The following is a 19,399-nucleotide window of genomic DNA, read 5'->3' as shown; positions in this document are numbered from 1 at the left end:
TGTTTCCTGGCACCTTGTTGTCTGTGTGTGTATGCTGTACGTCTGAGACCTGAACCAAGCTCCAGAGATGATAGGGGATGTGTCCGGGTTCACTGCCTAACAGCACTGAGCCAACACCTTTTGATCTAGGGTACATGGCTACCTTCTGTCCTCCTAAGGGTATGAGTGGATACACCTGGATAGAACACAGAATCATGGAAATGTGAAGCTAGAATAGTTCCAGAATAGTACATCAAAGAACTTTCAGTATAAGACTCTATTATAAAAGTGCATATGGGTTTACTTCTCGCTATTCATGTGTGTGTGTGTGTGTGTTTTATTTATTTTTTTAAGGCAGGTTGTCATTCTGTAGCCTAGGCTGGAGTGCAGTGTTACCATGTTTGCTCACTGTAGCCTTGACCTCCCAGGCTCAACCAATTCTCCCACCTCAGCCTCCTAGCTGTTCCTAGCTGGAGGTAACAGGCATGTGCCACCACATTCAGCTAATTTTTTGTTTATTTTTCATAGAGATGAAGTCTCACTATGTTGCGCAGGCTGATCTCGAACTCCTGAGCTCAAGCTCAACTCGTCTCAGCCTCCTAAACTGTTGGGATGACAGGCATGAGCCACCGTGCCCAGCATCGTTTTACTATTGTAAGCATGCTAGGCTCCTTCCCAGTTGTGTGTGCATTGTGAAATACCCTTCACAATGTTTCAGAATACATCTCAGTGTTATTCTAGGATTTGAAAACTGTTACAGGGAGGTTTGTCTTGATTATTTTATTATTTTCTCACAAACTACTAGTGTTGAGTGCACATGAGATTTCCAGCAATATTTGTTGTTAACATTATTGATAGATGGCATCTTGATACGTTTTTAATATTCTTCTGTTTCCTCAGGACCACCACCCCACTTTCTAACCATCGTTCTCCCTTTCCCCAACCAACCTGATCCTTTTTGCAGACAAGATTTAAGTACATTTAGAAAGCTAGATACTGCCTGATAAGTTATCAATTTATATCTTCATTTTTTTCCTACTGACTGCTAATATAAACATGCACCATATAAAGACATTCAGTCAAGGATGGACTACTTATATAACAATGGCCCCATAAGATTTTAATTGAGCTAAAAAGTTTCTATCACCCAGTCATATCATAGCCCTCATAATGTCACATTACCTTTTCTATGTTTAGATGTGTTTAAGTATACCAATACTTACCACGTGTTACAGTTGCCTGCAGTATTCAGTACAGTAACATGCTGGAGGGTTTATAGCCTAGGAACAATAGGCTGTACCATAGGGCCCAGGTGTGTATTAGGTGATGCCATCTAGGTGTGTGTAAGTACACTCTGATGTTTGCACAATTCCACAATCGCCTAAGGACACATTTCTCAGAATATATCCCTGTTGTTAAATAATGTGTGACTGTATATAAACATGTTTAGATTTCTCTAAGTTTACCTTTTATAGAGGCAATGAAGAATACATGCCAGCCTGTGACTCTGCAGCATTCTCAAAGTCAGCTTTTTTTCATCTTTAGGCAGAGACAATGTCAACAGTAAACACAAACATTACTGTAATCTTTAGCACAGGCCAAGCAACCTTCCTGTGTTTTCAAAATGTTGAGTTTAAACGAACTTCCTTAATCTCCCCAATTTCTTAATTGTTTGATCATTCACGGGGTTTAATGTCTTCCTCGGACAACATTCTTTTTGGTTGAAGGTTGGGGTGGGGAATAGAAGTGAAACCACTGACATAAATCTTGCCCTTGAGAAGCTTCAAATCTCGGGGGAGATCTCACTTAAACAGGTGAAGTCACTGCAGACGATGGGATAGCTCACCCTGCTACAGACATTGAACTTGAAGGGAACTACAGCAAGGAGTATCTAGGGTAGGAGAGAGGCAACCCCTGAGTGAGGTCTTAGATGGATTCCTAGAAACCTTTTGACTGAGATACTCATGATATAGAAAGACTTCCATGGTCCCACACGACCAGCAAAGAGTGTTTCCACTGGAGTTATTCCAGTGTAGACTTTTAGAACAATATGTAATTCACAGTCTTATCAGTCTTGATTAAAGGAAAAAAATAATGTGTTTTCCCCCAGCATGATGACATCACCATGTGTTTCTAACTTATCACTGTGCTACTAGAGAAAAATATTTCTTCTTCAGTTTTAAGAGGTAGTAGAGATTTTAGGAATCTCAATTACCACCAAAAGCTTTTGGAAATCAATACTAGAAATGATCAAATTTTTTAACATTATATGTTTTGTCTTATCATTTGTTACAGGTGAAATAAGATGCTTAAAACATCAAAATTTGTAAGAGGTTTATTTAATGTTAGCAGTGAAGATAGGAAATATTATACTTAAATAAAATATTTATATAAAACCGATTATATTGGCTATTGTAGATGAATAAAGAATGTGGGAGTTCGGAGGCTCACACCGTGTTGCTCTACTCTCTAATGCGATTCTTCTGAGGGTTCATTTACTTAACAGGTGTTTCTAACACTTAGAATGTTTAAAAAAAAAATTTAAATTATTTTTTAAATAGCAAGAAAAGTACCACTTCCGTAAAAATTAAAAAAAAAAATTGTATTGATTCTCAGGTCATTCCATGGATTTCATTTCTTGGGATAACATTCAATTTGTAGAACATGTGCTAATCTTTGAAAATGAGACTTAATTTTCCTCATTGGTAATTGCTGTACCTGCACATTCTTGCTGAATGCCAGTGCTTTAAAACATTAATGGGAATTTCCATGAAACCGTTAGCACTGATTGCATGAGGGACGTGGGTGTAGTGAGCCAGCAGCTGCAGTGGTGTCAGTGATTGCCGGCCTTGGTCCATAATTGCCGACCTCTGTGTAAGTGCCACTTTGCAAGAGCCGTGGAATCAGTGCCCTACAGTATTTAGTAAAGTCCACCGTCTGACTCAAAATTATGATCATGTGGTTAAAAGGAAAGCATGTGCTTTCTTGTCAGAAAGGCTTACCTGCAAATCTCTGATGACCCCGGGTGCTGTCTTGGGGACACCACTCAACCCATGAGGTTGTGTTTTCTTTGTTATAAAATGCTGACAATCGCACCTACCTTTCAAAGAAGAATGGACACAAATCTAACAAGTGTGCCATTCATATTAAATTTTGAAATATATATTGAATCCCCTTCAGTTCCATTCCACAACCATACAATACAAAAAGCTTTTATGTTGGAAATACTGTTTTTTCAATGTATATTAGCTAACTTGAAAATGTTACCAACTAGACTAGATCATGTAATTATTTACTATTTTCCTTCCTAACTTTTCTATAATCCACCTGTATCTCTTACCTCATAATAAAATAGTGATTCACAGAAAGAAATATTCTGGAAAATTTTAATTCAATTTCGGGACTTTCCATCAGAGTTTATGTTCCATAATATTATTAAATGTTTAATTGTAAAGGATTTGGTTGGGAATGAATAATTTTAAAAAGAATTATTTGAGATTTATATTTCATCTATTTATAAAAATCTAGAATAGGTTTAAGATGGAAATACTTTCTAAGAATCAACATTTATAAAAGCAGAAAAGTAGCCACCTGAGGAAGTAGGAGGCGTAAATGCTTATAGCTTGAAGAATCCGTGGGAGGAACTTGACTTCTGAATTTTTTTGGCAGCAGATACAAATAAACAACATGTGCTGAACATTCCCTATATAGCAGACATTGTGCTGAGTGCCTCACCTCCATTGTTATTTTTAAATTCCTTACCACAGGCTATTGAGTTATATACTATTATTGTCTCAGTATTGCAGATGAAAGAACAGGCATTGAGGGTCAGTTGATTTGCCAAAGATGACAAGGCCAGGCCAGGGTTTGACATAGAGGTCGTGACTCCAGAGAGGTGCTGACTCTATTTTTTGTTTGTTTGTTTGTTTGTTTGTTTGTTTGTTTGTTTGTTTTTGAGACGGAGTCTCGCTCTCTCGCCCGGGCTGGAGTGCGGTGGCCAGATCTCAGCTCACTGCAAGCTCTGCCTCCCAAGTATAGGCCATTCTGCCTCAGCCTCCTGAGTAACTGGGACTACAGGCACCCGCCACCTCGCCCGGCTAGGTTTTGGAATTTTTTTTAGTAGAGACAGGGTTTCACTGTGTTAGCCAGGATGGTCTCGATCTCCCGACCTCGTGATCTGCCTGCCTCGGCCTCCCAAAGTGCTGGGATTACAGGCTTGAGCCACCGTGCCCAGCCGTTTTTTTAAATTTAAGTTCTATAGTACATGCGCACAAAGTACTGGTTTGATACATAGGTATACATGTGCCATGTTGGTTTGTTGCATCCATCAACTCCTCATTTACATTAGGTATTTCCCCTAATGCTATCCCTCCCCCATCCCCCAATCCCACAACAGGCCCTGATATGTGATGTTCCCCACCCTGTGTCCAAGTGTTCTCACTGTTCAGTTCCCACCTATGAGTGAGAACATGTGGTGTTAGGTTTTCTGTCCTTGTGATAGTTTGCTCAGAATAATGGTTTCCAGCTTCATCCATGTCCCTGCAAAGGACATGAACTCATCCTTTTTTATGGCTGCATAGTATTCCATGGTATATATCTGCCACATTTTCTTAATCCAGACTATCACTGATGGACATTTGGGTTGGTTCCAAGTCTTTGCTATTGTGAATAGTGCTACCATAAACATATGTGTGCATGTGTCTTTATAGCAGCGTGAGTTATAATCCTTTGGGTATATACCCAGTAATGGGATGGCTAGGTCACATGTTATTTCTAATTCTAGATCCTTGAGGAATCGCCGTGCTGTCTTCCACAATGGTTGAACTAATTTACACTCCCACTAACAGTGTAAAAGCCTTCCTATTTCTCCACATCCTGTCCTGCATCTGTTGCTGCCTGACTTTTTAATGATTGCCATTTTAACTGGTGTAAGATGGTATCTCACTGTGGTTTTGATTTGCATTTCTCTGATGACCAGTGATGAGGAACATTTTTTCATGTGTCTGTTGGTTGCATAGATGTCTTCTTTTGTGAAGTGTCTGTTCATATCCTTTGCCCACTTTTGGATGGGGTTTTTTTTTTTCTTGTAAATTTGTTTGAGTTCGTTGTAGATTCTGGATATTAGCCCTTTGTCAGATGGGTAGATTGCAAAAATTTTCTCCCATTCTGTAGGTTGCCTGTTCATGCTGATGATAGTTTCTTTTGCTGTGCAGAAGCTCTTTAGTTTAATTAGATCCCATTTGTCAATTTTGGCTTTTGTTGCCATTGCTTTTGGTGTTTTAGTCATGAAGTCCTTGTCCATGCCTATGTCCTGAATAGTGTTGCCTAGGTTTTCTTCTAAGGTTTTTATGGTTTTAGGTCTAACATTTAAGTCTTTAATCCATCTTGAATTAATTTTTGTATAAGGTGTAAGGAAGGGATCCAGTTTCAGCTTTCTACATATGGCTAGCCAGTTTTCCCATAGGTGCTGCCTCTTTCAGCCAAGATCGACATGTCCTGGGCTATGGAGATGTCATTGTGAGGGAATTGGACACATTATCTGTAGTATTGATGGTTTCTTCCTTCTACATTTATATTATGGAGTTTATTCAACTTTTGGAAGCTGTGACTTTCCTGGCACCACGTTAGTTATGCCCATTTCCTGGCCTGTGTCCATTTTTGAAAGAAAAAGCAACCACATTTACTCTTTTTGGCTGCGAACTTTGTTATTTATTTAAACCTAATTCTTAAATTATGCTTCACTCTACAGTTTTGTCTTGGTATGGGAAATTTTGTTATTACTTTCAAAATGAAAAATGAAAAAATAAATTGGCAACAACAACGACAAACATCAGAAAAAGGCATTAGATTTAATCAGCAGTTTTTGCCTCAGTAGATGAAATTATTGTGCAGATATGTTAATTTAAAAACCCAGCAAAAATGTGAGAATTAAGTTATAACTTTTAAGTATAGAGTCTCTTTAGAGATTGCTAAGCATGTTTTAGAAGTACATTCACGGGATGGATAGTTGTGTAACTGGAAGGTGTTTATAATATAGCATAACCTTGGATACTCCACAGGAGTTAAGATTATGGCTCGTTAAAAACATGGAACAGGCAGTTTGATTCCGTCGGGTGCAATAACCTATTGGACAAGGATTGGAGTGAAGAGTGTTCATGTAATAACTGTCTTCCTTTAGAATAGTTCTACTTGTTGGTAAACTTTTAGAGTTTCACTTTTTCCCCTTAACATTCACTTATACCAAGTCCTATCTATACAAACGTAACTTTTTTTTGGTTTAGTTCTTATATAAGTAACTTTTCTGATGTTAGTTTAATTTTACTGATTTCAAATATGATATCCCAACAATTTAAAGAGTGTCTGGTTGGTAGAAAGATGTTCTAGATATTGAATGATCATGGCTGCATTCTATTTTATATTTCTTTGTTGCCCTGACACTACCATACTCACTTCAGTTTTCACCCCATTAAAAATACAGGAGAATTTATTGACCTAGCAAATATCTATTGAGTGTTTCCTGGGTTCAGGGAACTTCACTAGCCACTTGTAGCATATGAGATAGAGTGAAGTGTTACATACAGAGAGGGTGTATCCATAGAAAAGATGTGTACAGGTACAGAAAGGTCAGGGTGAGCGCATTGAGGGCCAGTGGTATGCACACAAGTTACCATGAGCCTTCAGAAGGGGAAGGAAGGAAGCGGCCAACTCTTGAAGAGAGTGGTCCACTCACATAGTGAGACAGGAAGATGGGCACACACGGCGCCCTGCGGTGACTGGGATGTTAGGATGGTCAAGTGAATCGGTTGGCTGCATGACCTTTCCAGAGAGTGCTAACCGTGGCTCCCTAGAGGGAGATTTCTAGTGAAATAATGAAGCCTCTGTGTTTGACCTGTCCAGTTTAGCAGCTTTTCCCCCAGTAACCTGTATAATGGTGAAATGGTCATTATCCTCATCTTTTTCTTTTTTGGTTGGGGGGACAGAGTCCTGCTCTGTCGCCCAGGCTAGAGTGCAGTGATGGGATCTCAGCTCACTGCAACCTCCGCCTCCCGGGTTCAAGCGATTCTCCTGTCTCAGCCTCCTGAGTAGCTGGGACTACAGGCATCCAGCCACCAAGCCCAGCTAATTTTTTGTATTTTTAGTAGAGTATGGCTTTCATCGTGTTAGCCAGGATGGTCTGGATCTCCTGACCTCGTGATCTGCCCGCCTCGGCTTCCCAAAGTGCTGGGATTACAGGCTTGAGCCACTGCGGCAGGCCGATCCCCATCTTTTTGATGCTCCAAAGCAAGGTGTCCTTAGAAGAGGTGATTCAGGAAGTCCATTCCAAATGAATTTCATGTGAAACCACTTTAGATGAATTCTGTAGGTATCAGTTAAACTAGAACTAATGAATACCTTCCGTCAACACGAAGAAAAATGGGTTCTGTCTCCATAATGTGTAAGGAAGCGCTTGTGGGACGTCAGAGGTGGTGCCGATGCTGTTCATTTGGTACATATTGGTTGTTTCCTTGTGGAGACATGTATTCCAGCAAATGTGGTCAAGCTCTGCTGAAGGCCAGCACCCAGAAATACAATAGCAAGAATCCTGGCTGATGATGAGTGCACCTGCTGTTACTTCTGACCAGATCCCTGTCACGGGTCCAGAGGCTCTGGCCATGCATCTATTCCACAGGAGATGCCTCGGCTCCATCAAGACTGAGGTGACTCTGTGCATGACTAGGGGCAGGGCTGAGCTGAGGGAATATGGCAGGTGTGACTGAAAAATGGGAGCTAATGACACCAGCAGCAGCATTCCTGATGTGTAAGCAACAAGGACAACTCTGTAGTCAGGAGGAAAGAGGGAAGGAGCTGAAACCACCGATAGCGAGGCTTGCCAATATGGGGGGCTTTGGACAAAGGCTGGGGAGGACGCCTCATGCCAGCACCTCCTTATCAAGCATGCCAGAACCTTGCTGGTTCTGTGGTGTTGGTGCAAGCCAGCTGTTGAAAGAGGACAAGACTGCACTGGCTGCTTTCCTTATCTTAGATGTCATTTTTAGGGAAATATCATGATAAAGGAAATCTAGGGCAGAAATCATACAGGAAGTGCCAGTCTAACTATACCTTGAGCATGTGGGTCAGATTTCAAAAGTGGTGATGGAAATGGAGATGGGGCCATTGCTGTCCAGGTGCATCTCAAGAACTGATTCCCGTGGTGTAGGAAATAGGGGCACATGGTGGTGAGAAGCTTTCCTCTGCCCCTAGCACTACAGAGCTCCCCCCGTCTCTGACCTACTCCCAATGCCACAAGTAACAGCTTCTTCCTTCCCCTTCTCTTGGGCCAATGTTGTTTTTATATGAACTCAGATTAAAACAAGCTGTTTCATTGCCCAGAGAGTCTCCGCATTGTCAGTTGAAGAGGGGGCCAGACACACCAGTGTTTTTTTGTTCTCTTCTTCTGTGCTTTCTAGTTTGGTAGCTGCTACCCACATGCAGCTATTTAAATTGAAACTACTTTAAATTAATGAGACTCACAGAGTAATTCCTCACCAAGTTTCAAGTTCTCCATAGGTTGTTGTAGCTAATGGCTACATATGCTATCTACGTGTGTGTGTGTGTCTCTCTCTGTGTGTATATATATTAATATGAGATACTGCAAATGGAGAGCATTTTCATCATTGCAGAGAATTCTCTTGGGTGACATTGTTCTACTTAATGTTTTAATAGCTCATGTGATAAATATCACTTAAAATCAGTCCTCTTCCTGCTGTTTTGATCTCTTACAATATGTTGATACTCAACAGTATTTTACCACGGTATGAAATATGTTCAATCTTACTCTCTCCCCACCTAGAAAACAAATTATCCAAGCAATTAAATTCTCAGTGACAACCAGTGATGGAAACTTCTGAGGTTAATGAAAAGTTTCCATTAAAATCAGAATGACTCTTCCTAAGTATCCTGTCTTCAACCCTTAAGCCTATTATCTAAAATACATAAAAGAAAAGTGATAACTGTAAAGATTATGCTGGTTTCTTAAAAAAATCCAAAGCAAATAAGAGATATTTTCAAATATTGGCTCTTTTCAATATGTTGTAAAAATTGTTATTTCAGCAACAGTTTTGACCAAGAAAAGAAAGGAAAAGAGAAGATTTGATGGACGGTTCTGTTAGGCAAAGTGGGAGAGAAAACTAAAGAAAAGATGGACTTGGCTGGGCATGGTGGCTCACGCCTGTAATCCTGGCACCGTGGTGGCTCACGTCTGTAATCCCAGCACTTTGGGAGGCTGAGGCGGGTGGATCACAAGGTGAAGAGATTGAGACCATCCTGGCCAACATGGTGAAACCCCGTCTCTACGAAAAATACCAAAATTAACTGAGCGTGGTGGTGCGTGCCTGTAGTCCCAGTTACTTGGGAGGTTGAGGCAGGAGAATCACTTGAACCCGGGAGGAGGAGGTTGCAGTGAGCCAAGAGCCAAGATCGCACCACTGCACTCCAGCCTGGGCGACAGAGCGAGGCTCCATCTCAAAAAAAAAAAAAAAGAAGAAGAAGAAGAAGGTGAAGATGGACTTCTCAGGCTAAGGAATGGTAGAAAGCCAGTGAATGGCGGCAGTGACTCACACTTTGAAAGGGCCTGAACTCGGTGCGCTTTTCTTTTTAACTTCTCTGCAGAAAATAATAATAATAATAATGATAAACTTCTGAATGAAATTAACATACTTTCTTTGCAAAATCATTACACGAGTAGACTTAACCTTCTGGCACATGACAAAATAATTATATACGTTCGTTGATGTTTTGGGTTGGAGGAAGAACTTGGCCGTAGGCAGGTATCCAGGAGAATCTGCTAAATCTGGATTTATAAACATGAGCAGTTTCACTTTCTGTAAATCAAGCCCTGTAAGTGGATTGAATCCTTCATCTGATATTTTTTTCTAAATTGTGTTTTGCTGAGAAGTACAGTTTCTCACGATGCAGCATTCTAGGAAGGCTTCTGTGGTCAGGAGAAGTCTGAGATGTCCTGTGCTTTATCCTTTCGTTCTTACAGAGTCACACAGCTCTGAGAAGGGCTATGGTCAGGGGACTTGTTTAATGTGGCTTCACTTAGCACCACCTAAATTTCTTTGACTGGAGGATCCCCAGTATTTTGGATTGTCATCTTTTATTATCTTACAAACCACTGTCGTCGACGGTAGTGCCTACTTAAAGTATACCTGATTAGTCTATGAATAGAACTACCAAAATAACCAAATCACTTAAAAAACGAAATGGTTTTAGATGAAACATATCCCTAGTTTTAGGATGTTGAAGAATTTAGGAGTGAAGTAGGATGATGTCAGAAACTTTATTACAGCTCCTTCAATCAAATAGTTTATACATGTAGTATATGCGTGTATAGCTATACGAAAACACACGTGCACGGGGACCCCAAACATGGCAAAGTGTCTGCAAGTGATGAATTACAATGAAGGATGTGATTTGTACAACGTCTGAAATATCTGTGTTTCAAAACTTACTATACAAAAAGGGGGAACTCTTAGGAACACAAACATAAGCTACGTTAGTTATTGGGAAAATCAAGAAGCTGCCATACAGAAGAGTTGATTAAGAGAGAAAAAGGATTTTAAGATCCAAGAAGAAGTGAAAGGGGGAGATTCACGCTATTGACTAGAGACAGCTACGTACCGTGAGAAAGGTTTTTCAGGTCATTTTTGGAATTGCCTTGCCATTCCTCTAAGAGTTATGACTCCATATTCAAGAGTTTCTACCTTAGGCCCTTCAGCCAGGCCGATGGGAACATTGCCCAGAAGATTGTCGGGCAATCTTCTTGTTATTTGTTTTCATGCCTGTCCGGGTCACAGCATGACACAGAAAACCTTGCCAACTTTTAATTGTGTTATGTAGCCAAATAAATGGGAAAGCCATTCTGGAGGGGTTCTCAAGGTTTGCCTGATGCCCCAGCTGCTTGACCAAGTGGAGCCAACAGCTTGAAAAGCGCTACAGCCAGGACTGGCCTGACCTTGATCTTCCTTAGACTGGCTATTAATCCCCAACTTGCAGCTGGGTCTGGAAAGCAATGTGTGTAATAGATTGCATGTCATCTTGTATGCTTCTAGGGCACGGACATTGGCATGCAGTATTTTCTGAATAACTTCTGAAGGACTTTAGTGAAGGTTGTAGCATTCAGAGGTGGAAGAGTTCCTTAGTTTTCGGATTCTGCATTGATATATCATTAGGTGAAACAATATTGCAAACATCACTATTCCCCTAAGGGAGAGACAACAGTCATTTAGTTTCCTGCAATTGCTGAGATGCTTCTTTTAATATTGTAAAACTCTTACTAATATGCTCTTTCAACAACGCTAGTGTCTTCGCAACCCTGACTCCCCTTGCAAAGCTTTTGCTTTTCCTGCTTTTTCTTCCTCCTTTTTTTTTTTTTTTTTATTGTTTGACCTCTACAGTAGGTTATAAAAATCGTGAAATTGGATTTGTTCATATTGCTGGTAAAGGTTTTAACAGTAAAGCTTCCTGCCTTCCTCACTAAGCCTTTCTTAGTGCACATCAAAATTATCACAGTTTTCGTGATCTTTTGATACTCTGCATGTTGCAAATATTTATGTTACAGATACTTCTATTAATATTTACTTAATAATTGCAGATATTTCAGTCAGTTGTTACAAATGTTTCTATAACATTAATACACAGTTCTATGCTGCATTTATATTACACATGAAACATTTTCTGTCATTATTATGTTTGCTAACAGCAATGTGATATTTATGTACTTGAATATGTTGTACATTAAGGCATTAAAGTTGCACAGAAGTGTCAGAAAATAGTACTTTCACATCAATATAAGCATGTATTTACATTTTATCTTCCATTTCCCACTGGAAACTAAATAGTAATCTTTATAGAATAATAATTATAAAATATATTGCAAACAAATGATAAAACTATAAAACTTTATGTCTTTGTTGTGCTTCAGATTTTGCAAGGTATTGTCACCTACAGTATTAGCAAAGGTAGCTAAACAAATGATAATCCAATATGTCTGCAAAAGCTCTTTTTGTAAATTCATGAAACAAATGAAGCTGCAAAGGACTTTAGAATCTCTCATTTTTTTCATTATTTTTGTTCTAGTTGTTTTTAATAGACCATATGCATTTGCGAGGCTGAAGATTTTCATTCCAAATGTTAAAAAATAAAACTTAACTATTATCTCTAGATGCCTCTGATGATTATAGTAAAATTTCAAAGAAACTTTTATGTCATGATCTGTTATATTATCCCACCCAGGTAAGGATTGAAAGAAAAAGCTATTTAGTAATTTTCAAAATTTAGAAATTCAGGAAGGAAGCTGTATTTCTGGTAAGTGCTTATGAATAAAATTAATTCTTAACAGATATGGAAGTATAAGATGATTAAATTTCCCTAGTTTACAGAGTATCCCTATGTGGTGACAATTGAGAGAAATGATCTGAGATTGAACTATTGAATTAGTTGTTTGTTCACCTTTTCCTCTTGAAAGTGTATTATTTGAATGGCGTTTGCCTAGTTAGAGAGATCATAAATGAAATGCAAACCATCCATTTCTGCTTGGTCTGTGAAACCTCCTCAGGGTTGGCCTCTTTTCTTATTTTATGTGTGACTGTGAATTGGAAAGTCATCCCTGGAAGCCCAGCAAACTGTGATCGTATCATTTATATCATGAGAAATGGGCTGGTTTTTCTCTATAAATAAGATTTTATGAGGAAAAATCTACAGTCTTCAAAACTGTGTCCAGAAGCACAAAATAGAATTCAGGAACCTCCTGAAAGAATTCCTGTCATCTTTTAAAACTTCCACGGCTAAGAGCGCCTTTGACTTTACTGTGTTGCAGATATACTTGGCCAATTCTCTTGGCAGTAGGCTGCATACTTTGCTGAGTAAGTCACAGGGCTATTGGCAAGAGAAAGAAAAGATTTCACTCTTGGAGCATAAAGTTAGATTTTCTAAATTAAATTGTTGTATTCTCATTGGAATATTTATTCCAGTAATGTTTCAAAATGTTCCTAAGGACTGAGTTTTAAAATTTGCCTCTAACAAGCTTTTAAAGAGTTTCTTGTCTCAATTTGGATTCAGCATTGTTAGCCACTTCCTCTGCTTTTTCTTCCCCAGCAGATAGACCAATCTACAACAGCTTTTATGTGTATTGCAAAGGCCCCTGTCAAAGAGTGCAGCCAGGAAAACTCAGGGTACAGTGCAGCACCTGCAGACAAGCAACGCTCACCTTGACCCAGGTAAGGAAATGCAGTGTCAGCATGAGATGCCAGGAAAGTGAATGTGTATTAGCACATTGCCTTTCAGTTTTTCTAATCATACATCGCCCGTCTTTGAAAAGACATTCTTTTCCGTGGTTGTGGTAGTTAATGATAGCTGAAGTTTCATTTATGCGACTTTGTCTTCCGGATTTCTTTCTGCTCTGTGAAAGTTTAGATTGTACAGGGTCATTTCCCCATTACTGTATCCAGGCCTGTGAAAGGAAGCATGAAGAATGCTTTGGCAGCAAAAAGAGGTTGGTCTTCTGTTACAGTGTGATTAGAAGGGACCATTTAAGAACCTTAGGATCCTAGAAATGTTTTGTATCTTGATCTGTGTGACGGTAGCATGGTTATCTACAAAAGTCAACATTCACTGGGCTGTTTGGTAAAGATTGGTGCACTAAATGTAAGTTATACCTTAATTTTAAAAAGTGAAAAAAGAGAGTATGGATCAGCAAACAGTATGCATATAAAGCAAGAGTCAGTCAACTAAGTTCTGCTGTGGCCACTGCTTGTTTCTGTACAGCCCATGAGTCAAAAATGGTTTTTACGTTTTCAAATGGTTGGGAAATATCAAAAGGTGAATAACATTGTGTGACCCATGAAATTCAGATTCTCATATCCATAAATAAAGTTTAATGGAGAGCCAGCCCCACCCATTTCTGCACATGTTGCCTATGGCTCCTTTCCTGCTTTAAGTGCAGAGTGGAGTGGCTGGGAAACAGACTGGGTGGCCTACGAAGCCTGGAATACATACTCACTGGTTCTTTAGAGGAAAGGTTTGCTGACCCCTGATAGAAAGTGTCAGGTTCCGGCTCGGTGGCTGCATGGGATCTGGCTGGATGTGATGTGGATACAACAGAGGGCATGCACGCCGAGCATGTCCAGTCCACGCGGTAGAGAGAGCACAAACACGGAGGTGTCAAGGACACAGTGCTGGGGGCAGTCAGGTGCGCGAGTATGGATAAATACCCCAGGTGCCAGCCAGGAACCCCAGATTCTATTCTGCAGGCTGATGGAAACCACAGCAAAATTGTATAAACCAAGGTGATGTGTCAAACGCTGTTGAGGACAGTTTAGGCTGTAAGAGTTTGCCATTAGGCTTGAAGATGGGGACAGGTTGAAGACAAAGAGGCAAATTAAGGCACAATTCGTCTGGTTCTCAGATGAGGAGCTGTGGGCTAGGGTCAAGGTGGCAGCCCTGTAGAATGGGTGTTACGGGGCCTGTGAAAGAACTCAGAAGATCCACCTAATGAAGGAGAAATCATGGATCCATCGTCTCAGGCCTGAGAAAATGGTGGAATTACAGAAAGCTGTGATTCAGTGTTTCACTTTGACGAACATTTCAGCTGTCCAGAGAAATTCATTTACAGAGTCAAAGCCGCACAGGAATGATGACCACTGGGCTCTTTCTGGGACGGTTCTTTGGCAGCGCTCTTGCCGGGCAGCATGCTGCAGGCCCAACGTCCCCGAGAGGGGTTGCTTTCACCTGCCCCTCTCCTCTGCCTTTTTCTACACAAGACACAATCTCATCTACCCCAATCTGTGCCTAAGTCCTGATTGCTTTAGATGGCATGTATGACCTATTTATAGCAACTTCCTGGTATTCTTGGTAAAAATAGCAATAAAAATTAATATTGAATTCCAAGCTAAATTCTTTTCAGGCATTATCTGATTTAATTATTTCATAAGAACACTCTCAGTTAAGCATTATTAGTAACCCTATTTTAGATGTGAGGATAATGAGGCTTAAAGAGATTAAGGCATTTGCCCAAGAAAAGAGGACCTTATGAGTGTGGACTTGGAGTTTGAACTGGACTGTCTAATCTAAACATTTAAGTCCTACAGCTTTTTAGCTTTTTTTTTTTTATAACACACAGATATAATTACAATAGGTGTCACGTACTCAGATGTCCACAGTGATCACTCAGGTGATGAGAAGTTAGGTTAGATGTGGGCAGTAGGGGGCAGTGAGGATGGTAATGGAAGGGCGAGGCGGAATTCATGTTGAGAAGTCGCTTCTGCTGGTTGCCGGCAAGAGGTGAGAGGGAGACTCAGTATGGCTGGATTGTTTTCTTTTTAATCAAGGTAAATCATCAATCTGGAATTTGACGTGGGATTTCTAATTTAAAATATGCTTTGTGTGGGAAAAAAATAGAAAAACAGAAAGAAAAACAGCCTGCAGCATCTGCCCAAACACAACAAACCAAACTAGAGTGTTGTGGGGATTAAATGGTACATTAACAGTAGGTGCTTAGCAGAGCCTGACATGTAGTACCTCCTCAGGAATAGTGAGGCATGGCTGAGAGGCGATGACATGTGAGCCTGAGAGAATCTTCCAGAGCCAGTCAGCCCAATTAGAATCCTGGCTTCCTTCACTCTTACCTATGTCAACTTGGTAATGTCTATTCAATGGTACAATAGTATCTATTTCCTATCGTGAAGATTAGCTCATTTACGAAGAGTTCTTAGAACAGTAGCCAGAACACAAATATTTAGAAATGTTAAATTCTTTATTTTTATTCTATTAATATTACCATTTTATGTATGTGTATATATATATATTTATATACACACATGTAGGAAATCAGTCTAGGCTTTGGTTAACTTATTTCAGAGAAGTAAAACCACCCGTACCTCTACTGCTCTGCATCGAGAGGCTGTGACCATTTCCATCTCAGGCTGAGGCTCTGTGATGACGTCATGCCACTCTGCTCCCCTGGCCCGGCATCCTGGGAGGGATGACCAATCCTTCTGTCTCCTAGTCGCGGCTCCACCTCCATCTCCACAGCCCAGTCATGTGACCACCTGGGATTTTTTTTCTCAGTTCCCAGAAATGCTCCACCTTTGATATTTAAATTCATGCTGTTTCTTCCCCGAGCACTGTTTTCTACTCTGCATATCATTGACTCTTCTCTTAAGTTTTTCTAGAGCTGTTGGTCTCTCCTCTCTTCATTTCCTACCCTGAGGGGCCAAACTGTCAACTCCAGTATTGCAGGTATCATTCACTTCCTGCTCTCCATTCTACCAAAGTGTCCTTACTTGTCTATGTTCGAAGAGCCTGTAAACCTTGTTATAAGATAGAAAACTTTCAGCTTGGGTCTCTAGTTTATGTTTAACACCTCACAAAGTGCCTCGTCCATAGAAGGACACAAGTTAAGTAATGTTGAATGAATGGCATTTGTATTTGAAATTTTCTACGTTGATTTCATAAATTCATACCCTTTAGAAATTCTGCCTGACATCATATAATGAAATTAATCATAGCAATTATGATGGCTTCAGTACAGTGTACTGATTTTCTTCCTTATCTTTATACTGTATTTCTATTTTTCTCCAATTCTCATGACAGTCCTGCAAAGTAGATGCTATTATCCAGTGTTTTTACGAAGAGACTCCATGAGGTTAAGTAATGAGCCCAGAGTTACACAGTTCATAAATATCTAAGCCAGGAGTGAAAAATCTACTCTATTTTTCCATAGCCCTGGCCTTTACTAGGATATAGTCCTCACTATACAAATCTAGTAAACAGTGTTCTATTTTCTAACTACTTCCCTTGTACTTAAAATATCACTGAAACGTACTCTTGAAAAAAAATATGCTTATGGATTTAGGGACAATTAAAGATAATTTATATAATTTATATTTTAGTACAGTAACTGGATATAGTGTAGCTAGTCCATAGGAGAAGATATGATGAGATGTTTCAATTTTCAATAACAAAAATACACATTAACACCTACAAATAATATTTCTGTGGATCAGCTGAACAGTCACACTGCTGATTCACCTGCAAATTTAGGCTTTGCAATAATGGAGCAGGTGCTAAACTTCGCCAAGTTTACCGATTGCTCTGTGAATAATAGGCAATTCTGAGATTTCATTTTCTCAAACTTTATAAGGATCAATAACTTACATAATTGTCTGTGATTAGGAACAAAAATGCAATATAGGATCTTGAGTGGCTGACTAGTTATAAGTGAGCAGCATGTGGTTTATCTGAACTTCGGCAAAATTTTTTATACCTAAGGAGGAAAACTGGAACCTGGTTAACCACCCAGGTTATTTTTGAAAACATAATTGTATTTTTTTCTTATTTGGAGAAATTAGTCTGCAACAAGATCCACTTACATCATGAGTCTAAATGGTAATCTTCTCAATTTTGTATTGGTGATATATTCATAATTCTAACATTTCCTGAACACTATTTAAAATTTGCATGTAATAATAATGAGTTGCTTTTCAAATGTGATGCTCCAGTTTAATCATGTTTCACATTTAATATGATACTCTAATAAATTGTAAAGGAAGATGGATAGTTAATTTTGTCCTGATGTTAGGCATGAGGAACTGATGTCTGAGCTTTTCACCTAACCTCATACATAGGTAAGTTGGGAAACAACCCAGACTCCAAGTTTTCTTCATCTCCATATCAGAATATCCTCTTTCTTTCATGGTGACCTTGATCAGAGTTTGGACTAGACCGTAATCCTTTAGAAATATGAACGTTTACTGGAAAACAGTGAACAGTGGCTAATTGGCAAGCATTCAGTTTTCATCTCCTTCTTCAAAAGTCATCCACTGAGGTCCATGCAGAAATGAGACAGAGTTGAACACACAAGGGAGGTTGTTTTATGTGTGGTATATAATTCTGATTGGGTTCTTGACCAATGAAATTATCAATTTAAAATAACCCATGTCATTGTTTCCTTGAAATATTTCCCTAGCACCAATTTATATAAACAAACCTTATCAGAGACTGTATTAGTTTTTAATGATTTTGACTGGGCTGGTAAGGTTAATTAGACTCCATGGCGATGGTAAGTCTGTCCCTTGGCATGATCCAGAGACCAAGCCTCCTTCTTCCCCTGAAGGCTTCTCATGACATCCTAACAGTGCTCTTTCTGAGCATGTCTGAGGAGTCCTGTCCCTTGCTACTATCATCGTCTTGGCCATAGCCCATATTTCAAGTGACTTGTGCCTCCTCAAGAAAGCAAAGCTCCTGGGATAGGAAGTAACTGACTAGTCTTTGGAACAGAAAATTGACTTAAAAATATAGTAAGGCTATTCAAGAGTGAAATACTTGATTGACTTTAATAATAATTAGAAGATAGAATTGACATAGAAGTGAGCTGAGAGCACCTATAGCATCTAGTTTTGGAATATTTTCCTGGGAGCAAAATCCTCCAGGACTCTAGGTATGATTAAGGTTACGAATTGCTAATCCCTCCAGGACAACCTCTAGGTAACCAGAGTTATCCACCATTAACATCTTTTTGTTTGTACTCAGTTTATTAGTCTTAAAATGAATCACAAGCCAGGAGATTACTGCAGCCAAGAACTTTGGGTGATTTCCACCACCCCCCACCACAATCACTATAATTACTTTATCTCAGAAAGAACTTTATCTTTGCCACTCTAATGAGATACTCTGCCATGGAAGCGCATTAAAGCTAAAAGGTTTCTGATGAGAAATGGTGCAATAAATAGAGTAAGATGTAAAGTGCCTGGCATGATGGATTTTGTTTAAAATTGGTTTATAGATTAGGCACAATTTATGTGAGGAAATTTATTAAGAAATACAGTCTAAATGTGTAATCATTCCTAAACTTCATGTTTGTTACAGATTAATTGTTGGTCAGCAGTCTTCTTACTTCTCTTGTTATCAAAATTACTCTCACATTTATGTAAGAAATTCAAGTCTTAGAACAGACCTAAGCCTCCTTTCTAGTTTTCGCATGCGGTGTTTTTGCCTAAGCGTGTGGTGTCCCCTCTTTGCTTACTGTAGATTTGGTTATCAGGAATTTCAGTGCTTTTAAAGCACAGTGGAGGAGGCATTACACATTATTTTATGTTATTGACAGTATCGTAGGGCATGTTTTGGATGTCCCAATGGTGAGGGTGGAACCTGCCACCATGCATTCTGTTTTACATCATGTTACAGTGTTAAACCTACAATGAAGCTGGTTTCTGTGTGGATGCATAAGCTCCAGGGTGGAAAGTGTGTAGAACACAATGCATGTCTGGCATCTGCCAAAGCCAGAGTGGCCCCCGTGGTCTCTGTCGCCCGTCATGCCCCCATCTGTTCTGCCCCGAGATTTCTCTTGGCCTTGTGGACGCTTCTCACTTCATCTCCTTTT

The 19,399-nt window shown here is 39.6% G+C and overlaps 1 protein-coding gene across 4 annotated transcripts in view; it reads left to right on the top strand.

Annotated features, from left to right (window-relative positions):
- The window catches only part of PRKN (parkin RBR E3 ubiquitin protein ligase), a 1,378,177-nt gene that overhangs the window by 516,049 nt on the left and 842,729 nt on the right, over positions 1–19,399 (top strand). For 3 of the 4 annotated variants that reach the window (XM_023223611.3, XM_023223612.3, XM_023223613.1), the window contains exon 4: positions 13,117–13,238. The exons of the other annotated variant lie outside the window; for it this stretch is intronic. In XM_023223611.3, coding sequence (XP_023079379.1) covers positions 13,117–13,238 — 122 coding nt within the window. The remainder of the gene's footprint in view (positions 1–13,116; positions 13,239–19,399) is intronic. 4 annotated transcript variants of the gene reach the window in all.

The sequence above is a fragment of the Piliocolobus tephrosceles genome, chromosome 5, assembly GCF_002776525.5.
Source record: "Piliocolobus tephrosceles isolate RC106 chromosome 5, ASM277652v3, whole genome shotgun sequence".
In the NCBI taxonomy this organism is placed as follows: Eukaryota; Metazoa; Chordata; class Mammalia; order Primates; family Cercopithecidae; genus Piliocolobus; species Piliocolobus tephrosceles.
The sequence above is the reverse complement of the archived record's forward strand: the minus strand, read 5'-3'. Positions and strand labels throughout refer to the sequence as shown.